Genomic DNA, 17,331 nt, shown 5'->3' on the forward strand with positions numbered 1-17,331 from the left:
GGTTATTATAAGTTTGTCTGCGTCTTTACCGAATATTAAGATACAACTACAAATGTATTATAGCCAGAATGCTTGAAAATACAAAAATATCTGTGGTATGTTTAAGTTGATTATGTTATAAAAATTTCAGGTTGGCTAAAGAAATTGTGGTAGGTTTCTGCTTTCTGTCTCCCAAGAACAAGCAAATCGTCTCAGAAGATTATCAGACCTTAGCCATAAAACCATGAGTGTTATACAAACTAAGAAAAGCTGCATTTTAAACATTACCTTGCTTTAACTTTTGTACTATTTTTTGTTCTATGTTTAAAGAATATATTGGTTATTGAAATTTATGCTTTGTACAAAATATCTGAGACATTTAATTGCTATACCAGATAGACTGTAAGTCTAAGGACCTTGGATAAAGAGACAAACACCTGGCTGCATATTCAGAAGCTGAAGGTAGCACCTAAGCCAACCCCAATGGCAGGAAGCCAATGAAAAGATGACAGCAACCAACTCTGAATCTAAACAAGCCTGAAAAAGATGTGTCTTCCTAACTTCACGGAAACAAAAAGGAAAAATATTTTAAAGAACCTCAGAAGTAAGTACCCACATACACAAATCCTGTGCTACTCTACTTAAACAGCAAACATTCATCAACTTATCCTTTCCATCTCTATAAGCAAGCTGCCACAAAAGCTAAGGAAAACCGGAGAAGACTCAAGGGGAAAAACAACAAAAACACAAGTATAGCTTCCCTAAGATTTCAACATGGATTGGTGAAAGAAAGTTAACTAAGACACTGCCAAGAGATTAGATTTAAAACTCTTGTAATGATTTTATTGGGATATGAAAATGCTGTTATAAATTAAAAACATTAATAGTTGCTCCTGTTAATCATCAAATGGTTAGACCACATACACCTGGAGAAGAGTCAAGGGCTTAACATTGGAAATAAAGGAAGAGGGATTTAATTGGATCCAAGATTCTTAATGTTGGTCAACTGCCCTGTCTCAAGACAGCTCTTTAAATGGCGTCTGCTCTAAAATCACTGATTTGAACACCTCCTTCAGTTTCATAGGATTGAGTTAAGTTTGCTTACTTTGCCCGCCTATAAACTAGCTGATTATTAATAACTAGACAACTTCTATCTACCCTTAAAATAATTATTATGTCCATACAGAAACAGCTTCTAAGTATCTAGTAAGATACTAAGACTGGGTTCATAATAATTTTGGAAAATAATATACTTTGGTTTTAACTTATCAAATGAAGAGCATCCCCAGCAGTGGTCCACTCTCAAAGGTATTATATCTGTAAAAGCTCTCTATAGCCAGATGGACAGAAGAGATTGCAATGAAAGTAGCCAATTTATCACTTGCATTTTATCATTTGTGTTATAAAAGAAAATTTTAATACTTTCTTCAATAAAAAACATCCATGGTTAATAATTCTGATTTTGCTTGGTTTTAATCCTGGTGTCCCCTAAGGTATGTAAAAAAAAAAAACCCTTTGAGTAAAATGAGTCAGATTCCATGAGTCAGAATGATAGGCTAATGAATAACCTGTGTCAATCTTTTGATTTTGGGTTTACCGGATTTGTCAGTAAGAGAAAAGAGCTGGTCTACCACTTCGTGTTTCTCTAGATTAAATTTTTCAGTAATTTTTTTAATAAAATTACTCTGTTTTCAACAATTTAAAATTATCCCTTTCTACCCCACCCAGATTACAGGCTGGTGACACTATTGCTGAAATGCTGTTAGAAATTTGGCTTGATCTAACTAAGGGCTTGGCTACACTTACAGTTTGCAGCGCTGGTAGTTTGCAGCGCTGGTCATCCAGCTGTGTAGGAGCAGCGCTGGTGTGTGGCCACACTCACAGCTACCAGCGCTGGTGTGTGGCCACATTTGCAGCATTTCCAGCGCTGTTGGGAGTGATGCATTATGGGCAGCTATCCCAGCATTCAAGTGGCCGCAACGTGCTTTTCAAAAGAGGGGGGGTGGAGTGGGGTCTAGTGTGACAGGGAGCGGGGGGAAAGAGAAAGGGGATTTTTGGAGCCAACACTGTGTGTTAGCTTCCTGACTTGAAAAATCAGAACATTTTTCCGACCCCTTAGTCTTAACTCTTAATTGCAAACAGCATGCAGGCAACATGACTCCCCGCTGTTTCCCTGCCTGCCTCTCATTTGATTGTTTACAGCCAGGTACAGATGATCACAGCAAACAGGAGCTGTGTTTGTTTTTTAGATAGCAACAGCAACGGAGGAGCTCCACAGAGCTCATTCACAACAGGGAGGAGGATCTCATTTGATTGTTCACAGATTGATCACAGCAAACAGGAGCTGATAAGCAGCTCCGGTAGAAACGGGGAGCTCCGGAGGTTCACAACAAAACAAAGAGAGGCTGCATAACAAAACAAAGGGAGTAATTTAGTTTAAAGCATTCTGGGATATCTCCTTATTCCCTGGAGGCCAATAAAAGCGCTGGTGTGTTTCCACACTTGATGAGCAGCGCTGGATCACCAGCGCTGCAATCGCTACACCCCAACCTGGCCAGGTGTACAGCCAGCGCTGCAGCCAGGGAGTTGCAGCGCTGGATGTGCCTTGCAGGTGTGGACAGTTACTAATTGCAGCACTGGAAAGCCTCTACCAGCGCTGCAACTTGCAAGTGTAGCCAAGCCCTAATAAAAGAACTGGAACCACACAAGAACAAAATCAAAACATGATTCAGAGAAGCTATGGAACCTTTCCATTATTTAGCCAAACATGACTGATCCCAAATATAAAGATCACATGTTGAATCCAGAATAAGAAGAGGCAGCTGAAACATGGCTGATGGAATATAATCATCTCTCTTGTCATTTTAAATTGAAGATTTAGATTTCTACCACAAATCTGTGTTTGTATTCACAGTTCTGACTACATCATAAAGTAGAAAATTGCCCAAATAAAGTCACAGGAGATAGGACAGTTTAATTTTATCAATTTTTAAAATATCTGCATTCCTATCCTGTAAACTTTGCATCATACGATCAAGTTTTAGCTCATTCAGATAGATTTAGTTGAAACTTTATAATAGACGATGTTGAAAAAAGAAAGTCAGGAAATGTCACTCTTCATGTTGTATGCACAACCTTAGTTCTGTGTGTATGCATTACAATAGCCTTTAGTTATAAGGCCAAAAGCTATTGCTCAAAGTACAGTATATCATACAATTTCTTCTACATCCTTGGTTATACAGGTCATAATGAACTAATATATCTTTCCTGACAGACTTTTTATATGATAAATTTTCTTCTCTCTGAGGGATGTATTTTAATAATTCAGGTTCTATATAACTTCACTTCACTTGTGGACCATACGAATGCATGGACTGGGAATGGCAGACAGTCAAGGAAATATCATTATACAAAAACTACAGTAAGCCATACTTACAAAACATATACTACATATTAAATCTAAAACAAACAACAATAGTGAAAATCTTCAGGTTTCTATAGGCCTCCAAAGATTAATTCAGAGCAAACCACTTCATCCCCTTAACTGCACAAGGAAGACTTTGATGCTGGATTTAAAAAAAAAATGTACAGATGCAAAATATCCAATACAGAAGCAAGTAAATCTAGAGTTTGCATTTGTAAGATATCTCAGAGCAATGTGCCCTCCTGCAAACTTCATATACAACATAAAAGTCCTCCCAAACATTTATATGAAAAGAATATTGAAGGTGTAAAGAAGCTAAGCATTCCTCTGGTATCCCTTTTATGGATTTAGGGGGAAAACAGTGCAAAATGTGCACGCAAAGCATGACATTTTCAAGGGGTAATAAATCCATCAAATAAAAAAAAAAGTTTACAAGAACTCACAAAAGGCATTTATCTTTACAGAGAATTACTCAAATGCCAATTTCAGTGTTTTCCAACCATTTTGGCTACAAAGCTGTGAAAAACATGACAAGATTTCCTTTTATTATGGGAAAGCATAATTGATTTACTCTTTTAGTAAAATCAGGTGAACTCTTTTTGCTCAAATAAAAAACAAAACCCCTTTGGGGCTGAAAATAAGCCTGGAAAATTTCAGCCTATGAAGGTGAAAGATTCAGAAAGTAAAAAAAGCAACTGACAAGGGGCTTGGTATTGAACTCATTAGTTATCCTTAGCAACAGAAGTCTTTGCCTTTAATGCTAACAGTATGTATTTAAAAATTATTACTGCTTATTAATTTAAGGATCCACATTTTCTTCTTCTGTCTTCATTTCATCTTATCAATCGTTGACGTGAAACTGAAATTTTATTTTAAATGTACACCTCTACCCCGATATAACGCTGTCCTTGGGAGCCAAAAAAATCTTACCGCGTTATAGGTGAAACCGCATTATATCGAACTTGCTTTGATCCACCGGAGTGCACAGCCTCCCCCCCCCCCCCCCCGAGCACTGCTTTACCGCGTTATATTCGAATTCGTGTTATATCGGGTCATGTTATATCGGGGTAGAGGTGTAGGTTTTTTGGCTATCACTATACTGTTCAGCATTTGCTGGTATTTGTTTGATATTTTTATAAACTTGGAAGAGAAGAACAGAATTGTGTAGTAGATTACCAACTCTTGAATGCAACAGTAGCTTATTGTGTCAATTGCTTTCTAATGTATGAAAACCTCTGCTTCCCATAAAATCCTAAACATTAGGGTCAGAAGAGACTACTTGAATAACCCAATTAATCTCTTGAATATTGCAGAACTATTCTCTATATCATTCCGATTAGGTTTCAGCTACACTAAGATTTTTCTGAAAATCTCTTTTTGTGGCACTTATGTTGTTGTATTCATGCAGCTCTGTAACTGATATCACTAATACAGAATGGCTCCTAATTTTTAGCACCTTGTCATCCAACCCTGAAGGGTGGTAATGTGGGCACCTGATCTATGTTAGTACTCCAACTATTGCTAGCACCAGTGGAGCTAAAACCAATTCCACAGCAATGATGGGAGATTTGAAGAAAAACGGCAGTGTAGGAAAGGGCCAGTATATGTAGTCTAACTTGTTCTTAAGTATTGACAAATATGGAAATTCAACCATCTCCCATGGTAAGCTAGATCCCTGGCAGACTGCTCCTTACTGTTAATAACATTTTCTTAATGCCCAGCCTAAACTTTTCCTTCCTTACCTTCAGGACATTTGTCCTCGTCCTGCCATCATCAGTAATTGATTTATTCCTTCCTTAATTTATACTGTTTCATGTATGGCTTCAGTGTAACTGTAAATTGTACCCTGTCCAAGCCTTCTTTTAGAGTAAGCATATTTACCTCTAAGGACTTCCTCATATGCCCTTGAGCCAAATTTGTTGTTCTTACTCTAGTTTTACATTTATCCATCCTAGCTTACGGGGAGCACAACTGGACACAATAATCCAAGTATAGTCTCACAAAGCTATGCAAAGAAGCACTATTATCCTTCTGGGTCCTTATGTTATTAAAGAAAAATACTATTATTTGGTTAGTGTTTTTTAAACAGCACTGCACTGCAAGCTCAGATTGAGTTTGCTATTTCTCTACTAGATTCACTATCTACTGTCCTACAAAAGGTGTTTTTCAAACTTACTGGTTTCCAACCAATTATCCCTCAATTTGAATCTGTGCTATTTACTTCCTTTTCATGTTGCATAATATACCTTCATAATTATTAACATTAAACAATCTCCACTCCTCCCAGCAAAACCTGCAAGAATGAGTATAAATTCAAGAACTCAATGAGTTTGAACTGGTGAATTTCTAACTGCATTCTCACCTTGAAGAAATCAGGTGTACAACTTTAGAGAGTGAACAAGAAGGGAAGCCCAGAAATGTGGCAGAAGTAGAGGATTTACAGAGCTATCCAAATGCATCATCTCAGATCATAAAGCATTCATTCTGTCCCTGTACTTTTCCCTCTATCCTTCATGTATCATAGCTAAAGAGATGCTATCATCGGCTTCTCAACTGGGTCCTGTTTCACCAAAGCTCTTTAGCAAATGTCTGAGCTTAGCCCTTTCTCCAAGAGGGAAGGGAGTGCAGGTGTGAAAGTGAAATTAATGCTGCTACAGGATAAGCAACATTAACGTATAAAGTGTGAATATGAAAGAAGCATTGCTACAAAGAACAGCTCCTCAGTGGCGCTCGCTCTCTCCTCCCATCCCAGCACACTGCCTGAAATCCCACAGAGCCCCAAATCCCAGGGAGCTGTGAGAAAGCAGCCCCAATAGAGTCAGAGAGTGGAGTTAATATGACACATTCCTTTCAACGGCTACTTTTGGTGACTTACTGCTCCATTTCACTTTCAGTTTTCCCTCTTAGGGAGCCCACTCTTCCAATCTCTCAGTCACTTTTCCATTTGATACTATCATTGATTGTGTTTGCCACTCCTCCAATTTTTGTGTTCTCTGAAATTTTTATTAGTTGAAACTTTACCTTCTTCTATTATTAGTGGAAATATTAAACAATGTGCTTCCTGTATCTACCCCTCCAATGTATCTTACACTTGACACTATGCGTTACTTGTTTTGTCTGAGGGAGAAACATATCACAGGTAAGGCTGTCAAAGTAATTCTTTAGTCCCATTTCAGCCTGCACCTTTCCTAGTTGTCCTCTACTGTTTCCTGGTACTTCTGGAGTTGCTCAAGCCAAACCCAAACTATCTACCTGATATTTTAAAAAATGTTAATGTATTTTTTTAAAATTACTATCCCCACAATGACTGGAATTTCAGCTTCATAATGACATTAAATTATTTATTATTTTATAACAATGTTTATTTTGAGAAATCATCTCAGCAAGTTTTATAATGGTAGCTACTAGCAGAAAATGTGGCTACCCGAACTTCACCTCATGAAGTAATATTTCGTTTTTAAAGCTTTGTCAGTAACCAAGGTATTACCACACTGCACAAATGTAGCTATAAATAATTTTACTGATCAAAATAAATTGCACTTGCTTTCTTCCCTACAACTATTAATATAAAGAGCTTTACATGAGAAAAACAACTTAGGTTTTTCAGTTAGCACTGATGTAAACTGGTGTATGTTAACATGACTGACATATTGAAAATGATAACTAAAATTCTTTTAAATATACCAGAAGTACTTCTTTACTAGAGCTAATAAATACTATTTTGAAGCTGATATTTTAATTGTGTAGATTTCAAATGTAACTACAATTACTTTGTTTCAAATGTTTAAAAAAAAACCCTTTGATATTTATTCTAAATGCTGAAATTTTTTACCTTGCAGATTCCCTGTAGTTACAAATAGTAATAATATTGACCTAGTACATAGTGTTTTTTAAAAACACTATAATACTTTCTATGAACATATTTTATGTCTAATGATGTGTGTGAAAATGTCTTGAACATAGTTATTTCTGTATCTTAGTGCTGTAAGATGGAAGACCTGCTGCTAGCCGGACTTGCAGTAGGGAAGACAAAAGAAGTAGCATGTACTAAGACTAACTAATATAAAAAAATCAATTTGATTAGTTGACTGGTAAAGGGGTTTGTCAAACACTAAAGCCAAAGGCAAGGTGCTAACAAGCAGACCAAAGAAAAAAAAACCAAACTTGGGAGAAGAAGGGATTATATATACCTATCAGTAAAACTGAAAAAAAAAAGTTATAATTTATTAATAGAATGGATGCTACACTGTTGCTACAGCCTATAGTAATGAAATTCACTTCAACTGCTGCCTTGACCAAGAGAATTAAATCAATACTTAGCTGCTCAATTTCATAATGGGATTTGCATCAGATTTTCAGAAGAGCTCAGATCCCATTTAGGTCACTATATTTAAGTGTCCAAGTGGGAAACTGAGTTCTTTTGAAACACTGGCCCCCACTGCAGGTGGTGAGCACTTTTGAAAGTCTGAATCTTTTTTTGTTTTTTAACATTTTTAGTAGTAGTCTTCTTCCTACCACTCATCTTTCAAAAATAGATTTCAAATATAGAATTCAAAGGGTGATAAAAAAATATCTTCAGACCCAATAAGCTCTCATGCATTTGGAAGAGATTCTCTATTTTAGGGATAAAAGTTAAGGCACTGTTTTAAAGGACACTGTCAACTTGATTTGTTTGTAGTGACTAATTTAAAAGATTCCAATTAATAATAGCACATCCTTTATATTATATAGTAAGTCATGGCTTCTTTCTCCCCACCCCAAATAAATAAATAAATAAAAGCTATCTGAGAAGGGATTTTTGCTCCACTGCTATTTAAAGGGGGCTTTTCAGAATGGGAGAAGCTGATCAATTCAGGTTCCTATCTTGCATGCTACTCCATGTGGGTAAACCCCTGCATGCACACAGCATTCCCTTGATTCTGTGTGGGCACTGGAATCTACTTGCATAAAGCAACTTCCACAGTTATAGCAAGCCAAGCCCCTATCATGTGACAGTGGAACTGACTAACGTGCTGGCAAATATACAAAATAACCAAACTAATAAATAGTTTGGGAATTTATTTTTTAAATTATAGCTTCTTTCAGCTACAGTAAGGAGAAAAAATTCTGACAAACGTTTTGAAATTGACAGTGTATCTTTACAGTCTCTTTCACTGGAAATTGGAGTTTGGGGGGTTGTGAGTTTTTAATTACATTTATAATTTTTGTCAAGATTGAATGAGGTTTCAAAACAAACTGTGCCGATTCAGAAATGGCACCCCTTTCGAAACAGAGGGTCATCTTCCAACAGTACCAACAAGTGTCTATCATCCCTTGTCCTCCTCCCAAGTGCCCACTTGAGCCTCACTCCTTTAAAAAAAAAAAAAGTGATGAGTGTAAAGAAGCTGGAGCAGGCACAGACAGCCCTGCAAGTCTCACTCCCTGGGTAGCAGGGAGAAAGAGGGAGACTCCATCCTTTGGAGGAATGAGTTTTAAAGCGACTGATGAAGTCTCTCCAGGGAGGAAGATGGGGGAGTTATGCTGCGTGGGTTTCGATGCGATCCACAATCTCTGTGACAGAAACCTGAGCCGCTCATTCCAATGGGCTTGAAAACAGCGGCAGCCCCCCAACAGGCTGCGTCCCGACATCTCCCGCTCTGCGCGGACACCAGCCAACCCCCACTGCCGCCCCGCCCCGGGCCCCTGCCCCGCCGCAGCCTCGCACCACGGCGCGGAGCGCTCAGAACCTGGGCTGGTCTCCGGCCAGCGAGCAGCGAGAGGAAGCTTCACCCCGCCCCAGGCGGAGTCCTCGGCAACACCCGCCCGGGGCAGCTGCCTGGCACCCCCGGGGATTATGTATTTACCTACTCAGCGACTCCTCGGCGCAGACACAACAGGGTGGGCAGCGGCCCGGCGGGGAATAGCCCCCCTCCCCCCGCGTCCCCACCCACCTCTGGGGTAGCTGCTCTGCTGCAGCCACTGACACCTGGCACCACAGGCTGCAGCCAGCCCCACCGGCCACCCAGGTACCACCGCGACCGCTTAGCGCCACAGTCCCGCTTTGCCAGGGATTATTTACCTGAGGGGGGAGCGACCCCCCCCCCCGCTGCTCCCCAGCCCAGGGGAGCCCCCTGCTCCCCACGCCCGCTGGCCGGTGGGAGGGGGATGTTCAGGAGGAGGGGAGCCCGTTATTGGCCTACTTACCATCAATCGCCATGATCTTCCAGGTGGGCCGTACCAAGTGCAGCGCACGCAGGAGACACACCGACAGGCAGAGGCTGGAAGAAAGAAACAACGGGGGAAGGGCGGGGGGGCTAAAAGGGGCGGGGAGAATGGCGCGTGCCAGGACCGCGGAGCTGCGCGTGACTCCGCCCCTTTCCCCCGGCCACAGGCGCGCCCAGATTCGAAAGAGCGGCAGTTGGGTGGCGGTGGTCGACACCGTACCGAGCCCAACGGCTGACGCCGCCCTGGTTCGCGACTGCCGCTGTCAGAGGCGTCAGTGACCCGCTCTGCGTTCCATCCTGCCGCTGCTCTAAGCCCTGCGCTCCTCCACCCCCTGCTATGCCCTGCCTGAGCCCAGGGAAGTCAACCGGGTTTAGGGTGACCAGATGTCCCGATTTTATAGGCACAGTCCCAATTTTGGGGTCTTTTTCTTATATCGGCTCCTAGCAGGGCCGGCTCCAGGCACCAGCTGAGCAAGCTGGTGCTTGGGGCGGCAGATTCTAGGGGGTGGCATTCTGCCCAATCCTAGGGCGGCACTGACGCTTTTTTTGTTTTGTTTTGTTTGCTGCTCTGGCCGCCCTGTAGGGCGTGGAGGAGGGGAGCGCCCTGCAGCAAACTCGGCAGGGCAGCCCACGTCCTTCCCTCCTGCCGACTGGAGCAGCGCGGAGCTCTCCCGGCAGATGGCGCGGCAATCAGGGCCATGGGGTGAGCACCCCACTGAAGCGCTGGCCGCCCCCCTTCTCTCTCTCCCCCCCACTCTCCCTCCCCCCCACTAGACCAGGCATGCACTCTGTAGCACAGGGAGTCCCCCTGCACCCTGCGTCCGGCCGCCCTGTAGGGTTTTTTGTTTTGTTTTTACCCCTGCTTTGCCAGCCGCGCTGTCGTCCCCCCCGTCGTCCCCTTTGCCGCTCCAGCCGTGTTTTTTTTTTCTCCCCCCTGCTTTACTGCTCCGGCTGTGCTGCAGGTTTTTCTCCCCCTGCTTTGCCATTCCAGCCGCGCTGTTTTTTTGTTCCCCCCACCCTGCTTTGCCACTCTGGCTGTGCTGGGTTTTTTTTGTCTTCCTCCCCCCCCGTTTTACCGCTCCGGCTGTGCTGCAGGTTTGTTTGGTTTTTTCACCTGCTTTACCGCTCCGGCCGCACCGTGTTTTTTTTGTTGTTGTTTTCCCCACACACACACTTTGCAGTTTCAGCCGCACTGTTTTTTTCTCCCCCCCGGCCGCGCTGTGGTTTTTTTTTTCCCCTGCTTTGCCGCTCCGGCGCCCCCCTCCTTTTTTTTTTTCTTGCTTGGGGCGGCAAAAAAGCCAGAGTCGGCCCTGGCTCCTATTACCCCCGTCCTGATTTTTCACACTTGCTGTCTGGTCACCCTAACAGGGTTTGTGCCTGTGACTCCAAAGGAAGCAGGATTTGGCCCTGTTAGGGGGTACAATGGTCTTTTCTGCTGTGCAGCCAAGAAAGTGGGGCCCAAATCCTGACCACACTACAATGTGATGGGAATTTTACCTTAGCATTCAGTAGGATCATGATTTGGTCCATTTAAAATTTGGCATAAAGTGCACATTATATATATATAGATATATATAGATATATATATAGATATATAGATATATATATTCTTCCCCAACTACCAAAGACAGTTACTTGGTGGGGGGGTTTTCAGCAAAGGCAGAATTTTTCCCATCCAAAATAAGCAGAATTTTGAAAATTTGCTCATCTGGTATCAATAGCTGATCATAGAATATCAGGGTTGGAAGGGACCTCAGGAGGTCATCTAGTCCAACCCCCTGCTCAAAGCAGGACCAATCCCCAATCCTTGAAATTTTAAAAACATTACAGCTATTGTTAAAAATGGTATATTTTCAAATGGAAACCCATACAATGGTCCAGGTTTTTGAACTTTTGTTTGTTTAAAAAACTATGCATATAGAAAACAAAAAGACATAAAATTTAAATAAATTCCCAATTTTACATACACCACGGTAACTTTAAGCACATGAGCTTTATGCACTAGGTAAATGTGTGTCTATGGGATCAGGGCATATATAGCGAATTCTGGCATTTCCTAGACATTAACATTCTTCTACTGTACTGTTTATGCAATTGCCTTAATTTTAAAAAATGTAAAAATAAAAATTAAAAAATTGATTATATAGAACCATACTGACTCTTCTCCCCTATATGGACCATCAGCAGGTTTGAGATCTTTAGATTCACTGCACTGTCCTCTATCAGTTGAGGTAAGTATAACCAGTAAAAGACTTATTTCCTATGTGGATCTTCCGCTAGATGGAAACACAGTGGTTTTCATAGGTATTTGCTACACAGAAAAGGAATGGGTTCAATTCCATGTTCTGTAAGAGAGTGTGCTTTAGTGGTTACAGACCCTTCTTTTATCCACTTCTGCTCCTCTCTCCCCACCCCCGTGGCCATACCCTCTTTGCAGCTGGCCCCTCTTCTCCATCTGCTCCTATGCATCACATTATCAATGAATCCAAATCCTCTCCCCCATTGTTCCTGCCCTGTCTTCTAACCTACTCAGCTCCTGCCCTGTTCCTCCATCCCTAAGCTCCTGCTCCTGCCCGCCCACCCTCAGTTCCCCGTCTCTCCACATTTGATTGAGGCAGGTTCCTCTTTCTCCTCCTCACTCTATGGGCATCATAAGAACAGCCATACTGGGTCAGACCAATGGTCCATCTAGTCTAGTATCCTGTCTTCTGACAGTGGACAAGGCCAGGTGCTTCAGAGGGAATGAACAGAATAGGGTAATGATTCATCCCCTGTTGTCCAGTCCCAGCATCTGGAAATCAGAGGCTTAGGGACACCCAGAGCATGGAGTTGCATCCCTGATCATCTTGACTAACAGCCATTGATAGATAAATTAATGGAGGGATAGGTCTATTTCTTTTGTGAACCCAGTTATACTTTTGGCCTTCACAGTATCCCCTGACAATGAGTGCCACACGTTGACTGTGTTTTGTGTGAGGAACTATTTCCTTATGTTTGTTTTAAACATGCTGTCTATTAATTTCATTAGGTGACCCCTGGTTCCTGTGTTATGTGAAGGGGTAAACAACACTTTTTTTCCCCCTTTTGCCACAAAATTCTTGATTTTATAGACTTCTATCATATCCCCCCTTAGTCATTTCTTTTCCAAGCTGAATAGTCCCAGTCTTTTTAATCTCAACTCATATGGAAGCTGTTCTATACCCCTAATCATTTTTGTTGCTGTCTCTGTACCTTGTCCATGTCTAGTATATCCTTTTTTAGATGGGGTAACCAAAGCTCCATGCAGTATTCAAGGTGTGGGTGTACTATAGATTTACATACTGGCATTATGATATATACTGTCTTATTATCTATCCCTTTTCCTAATGGTTCTTAACATTCTTTTAGCTTTTTTGACTGCCACTGCACTTTGAGCAGATGTTTTTAGAGAACTATCTACAGTGACTCCAAGATCTCTTTCTTGAGTGGTAACAGCTAATTTAGACCTCCTAATTTTGTATTTATAGTTGGGGATTATGTTTTCCAATGTACATTACTTTGCATTTACCTGCATTGAATTTCATCAGCCATTTTGTTTCCCAGTCACGCAGTTTTGCGAAATCCCTTTGTAACTTTGCACTCCTCACTATCTTGAGTAATTTTGTATCATCTGCAAACTTTGCCACTTCGCTGTTTACTCCCTTTTCAGCAGAGGGAGTACTGAGAGCAAAAAGAGATACAGTCTCCCTGCTCTCCATTCCTGTGCCCAGCACTACAGCTGGTAGCAGCCAGAAGTAGTAACTGCAGGAAGAGTCCTGCTTAGCTCCTACAGCCCAAGGCCAGAGTATATTCAGTTGCTATGTAGGGATGACACCAGGGGCGGCTCTAGACATTTTGCCGCCCCAAGCACAGAGGGTCCGCTGGGCCGAAACCGCGGGACCAGCGGACCCTCCGCAGGCAAGCCGCCAAAGGCACCCTGCCTGCCACCCCTGTGGCACCAGCAGAGCGCCCCCCGCGGCTTGCCACCCCAGGCACGTGCTTGGAGTGCTGGTGCCTGGAGCCGCCCCTGGATGACACGTGCATAGTCTGGTTGATGTGTATGAAGGGATGGACCATGCTCATTGCAGATAGATGTTCAGATATTGTACCTGCCAAAATCTGAGTCTCACATGCTCAGAGAACTGAGATTTTTAGTGGTTTATAATTTGGACAAATTTTCACAAGGGCACTAAAGTACATCCCAGTCAAATTTCAAGTCCCTGCTCTAAATTAGAGAGGCACTAGATCTTTGCAGCTAAACCATTGTAAGAATTTTTTTAAACGAAGGTAAAACATAATTTCCCCTAACATCACTCTCTGAAACAGCTGAACCATGTTAGCTTAAATTTAAAAAAAAAAAAAAAAAAAAGCCTGAGGCAGACACCCAACATGTAAAATTTCAACTCAAATGATTTACATTTAGCCAAGTTATCAGCAACTGTAAACAGTGTCTTATAATGGGAAGTGTCAGGGAACCTTAATTATAGGTGTCACCACCTGAACTGTCTATAATATTTACCTCAATTCTCCTAATCAGACACAACAGGAGATGTAAGGAAAAATTCTTAACTCCTCATCCATTCACCATCCTATATCGACCCTCAGATAGCTTTCCATATATCTATCAACATTAACTTATTTCCTCTCTACATTTATTTTTGTGCCTTTTTAAAACCTGGAAAAAACAAATACACACAATAAAAAAAATGATAATTTTGACTAATAGTTGTCACCAAACAGTGCTGCATACACTTTCTTCCTGAATATTTCCTGTTTTAATCACACCACACTGTCTCCATGCCGTCTTTCATTTGAACGGTTAGCCTGGGTACTATTTTTATCTGAGTTTGATCCTAGGAGAGACTGAGTTTATATCTGATAATTTGTTTTGAACTTTCAGAAAATCCTTAAAAAGAGGCTGTGAGGGTTTGGTTTGGTGCTGTAGGAAGAATATAGTATATACTATCCCTAAAAACTTCCATGCAATTTGACTTGTTCTTAACAACCATCTTGTTTGACTATATTGTACGGCTGGTTCTGAGTACTGGGTTAAGGACTCTATTGGATCCAAGTACTTTTCACCTCTGTTAAGGTTGTTATTCATATTTTTTTGAGCAGTATCTCCATTTTGTCGAGGTAATGTCATGTCACATAACCCACTGACTTCAGTGGGGCTCCTGCTGGGTATAGGAATCTACCCCCACAGGTCTGGGCTCCAGTTTGAAAGACATTAATGAATCATCCCAAATTTGTGGGTGGCCTGCAAAAAGTCATCCCATTGTCACATGCTTGCACACCATTAATATGTTGTGACACGCAAGTTTGTCTCGTTGGACAAACTTAGATAAGTGGTAATCCTTCCTCTGGAGGCTGAGAGTTAATTGGTGCTTGGGTCACAAGTAAAATGGTGACTGGAAGTCTCATCCCAGTCCCCGTTTTTTCACATCTGAAAATCTCCACACACTTTTTCCTGAGCAAACAGCTAATTGGGACTGAGTTCCAGGACTAAAATAATAGGTGTCACTCCAGGTCAGCAAAGAGGTATATTGGCAGAGATGTGTGAGGAAGCATGAACACTGCTTGCCAGCACTATCCCTAGCTCAAGTCGAAATTAATACCTTACATTCAAATGTACTATGTTTACATTTTTAAATTTTTATACTAAATCACTAGATCATAGAATAATGTAGTAGTCAGCAATGTCCTGTTTTTTTCAACTGCAATGTTATTAAAAGAGGGACAAAGCTTTAAATCAAATTGCAAAATTAGTTCTTTTTTCGGCCATATAAATCAGTTTTCTTTTAAAAATAATGTGGATGCTTGTGACAAACTGAACTTTGTCTGAATACATATTGCCCTTTATAAAAGTAATTTAAAGGATCTGCTGATGTGTAAAATTCTCTCTGCCAAATCCAAGGAGCCAATCATTTTATTGAGAGTATTATTATTATTAAGGCTACAATTATGTCACAGAAGTCATGGAATCTGTGACTTCCAGAGACCGCCATGACATTTTCTGCTTCAGCCCCAAGGCCGGAGCTGTCAGCCCGTGGGGGCGCCAGAGCTCTCAGCTGCAGGGACCCACCAGCTGCCAGCCCTTGAGCTCCAAGCTATGAAGCGGGGGCCCCCCACAGCTCCTAGGCCCACAGGCGGTAGAGAGTCTGCAGGTCCCAGGCACCTGCCCAAATCTCCAAGCTGCCGAAGCTCTGTGCCACAGTGTGGGGACCCCGGAGCTTCAAGCTGCAGCAGGGGCTCCGGCAACTCCCAGATGCCAGTCCTGGAGCTCCGAGCCTCCACAGGCAGTCAGGGCTGGCAGCTCCCAGCTGCTATGAATGGCAGCAGTGGTGAGTGCTTTACCTCCATACACCCCATTTTGTCAGGGTTATTTTTAATAAAAATGTCACAGACAGACGCGCTTCCGTGAATGTTTGTTTATTGCCCATGACCTGTCCATGACTTCTACTAAAAGTTACTGTGACAAAATCTTAGCCTAAATTATATATGATGATGTTAGTCTGCCATTTGTACAGGAGGGCATTAATATGCAATTATGCAGCCAATTTATTATAAGATTTTCAGCAACTACATGAGAAAACAGCACAGTGACCCACAAATGCACTAACTGAAAGCTGATTCATAGGTTAGCAATAGGTTTAATACTTAAAGAGAATACCATGTGTGTGACAAATCCTTTATTCACACTAACTTGCCACAATGATTCAAATAACTGGCAAATTATAGAGCACTTTTTATCCCATAAGTCCCAACGCATTTAACAAGCTATCTACATAGGGATCGCTTCACCCATTATTGAAACGCAGCCAATTCTGGGATGAAAAAAGCCTTTGGAAAGTGCACAACAGAACTACATGATCACCTGGAATGGAAACTGAAAGATCTCTACTACAAGGGAATTTTTGATAATCAGAATGCCATTACCTAATTGGAGTTGAGGCCTGGTGTCATCCCAGTACTTGAAAAATGTTCCAAAAGATTTTTTAAATAAATATTAAATGGACAGGACCTAAATTCACATTGCATATGAAAGATGACATCTCAACAACACAGAGCCCCTTATCATACTGGGCCATTGGTTAAATAGGAAAAGTGCCACTTACAGTATCATTTGCAACATTTCCTGCACCAAACAGATTTTCCTTACAGGTTACCTATCCAAGTAATAAAACCCCCCAAAGTCTGCTTAGTTTGTGAGATCTATTGAGATCATAGCACAAGGAGGTATAGATGAGAGATAAGTAAAAAGTAAAACAGGAGAGGAAGGATTGTCCAGTGGTTAGGACACTAGCCTAGGATTTAGGAAATCTGAATTTAAATCCTTGCTCCATCACAGACTTCCTGTGAGACTTTGAGCAAGTCACTTAGCCTGTCTGTGCTTCAGTTCCCCATCTGTAAAATGGCAATAACAGTTTCCTTTTGAGAGCTATAGTGATTGGGCCATATAAGTACCATAGATAGAAATTGATGATTACTTCTTGGGATCAGTTCTTTTTCTATAGTGTTTTAACCACCAGCATGCAGACTTGAGGTGTACCATTGTAATGTACCATTGCTTTCTAGTGGGCAGAACTAGTGCAAGTGTGCATCATTTTGTGCTTTTTTGGCAAATTCATCAGTTTCATAGCAACATACAACCCTGATGACTTTATAAGAAAATGTAGTAAAAAAATAATCATGAAAGGGCAGATC

General features: G+C 41.6%; 1 protein-coding gene across 7 annotated transcripts in view; it reads right to left on the reverse strand.

Annotated features, from left to right (window-relative positions):
- The window catches only part of SYT14 (synaptotagmin 14), a 215,603-nt gene that overhangs the window by 190,229 nt on the left and 8,043 nt on the right, over positions 1-17,331 (reverse strand). For 2 of the 7 annotated variants that reach the window (XM_045011364.1, XM_045011358.1), the window contains exon 1: positions 9,587-9,681. The exons of 2 other annotated variants lie outside the window; for them this stretch is intronic. In XM_045011364.1, coding sequence (XP_044867299.1) covers positions 9,587-9,599 — 13 coding nt within the window. In that variant the 5' untranslated portion in view covers positions 9,600-9,681. Of the gene's footprint in view, positions 1-9,333; positions 9,372-9,586; positions 9,682-17,331 lie in introns of those variants that run through there. 3 more of the 7 variants (XM_045011359.1, XM_045011360.1, XM_045011362.1) reach the window with 3 other exon arrangements.

The sequence above is a fragment of the Mauremys mutica genome, chromosome 3 (genome assembly GCF_020497125.1).
Source record: "Mauremys mutica isolate MM-2020 ecotype Southern chromosome 3, ASM2049712v1, whole genome shotgun sequence".
In the NCBI taxonomy this organism is placed as follows: domain Eukaryota; kingdom Metazoa; phylum Chordata; order Testudines; family Geoemydidae; genus Mauremys; species Mauremys mutica.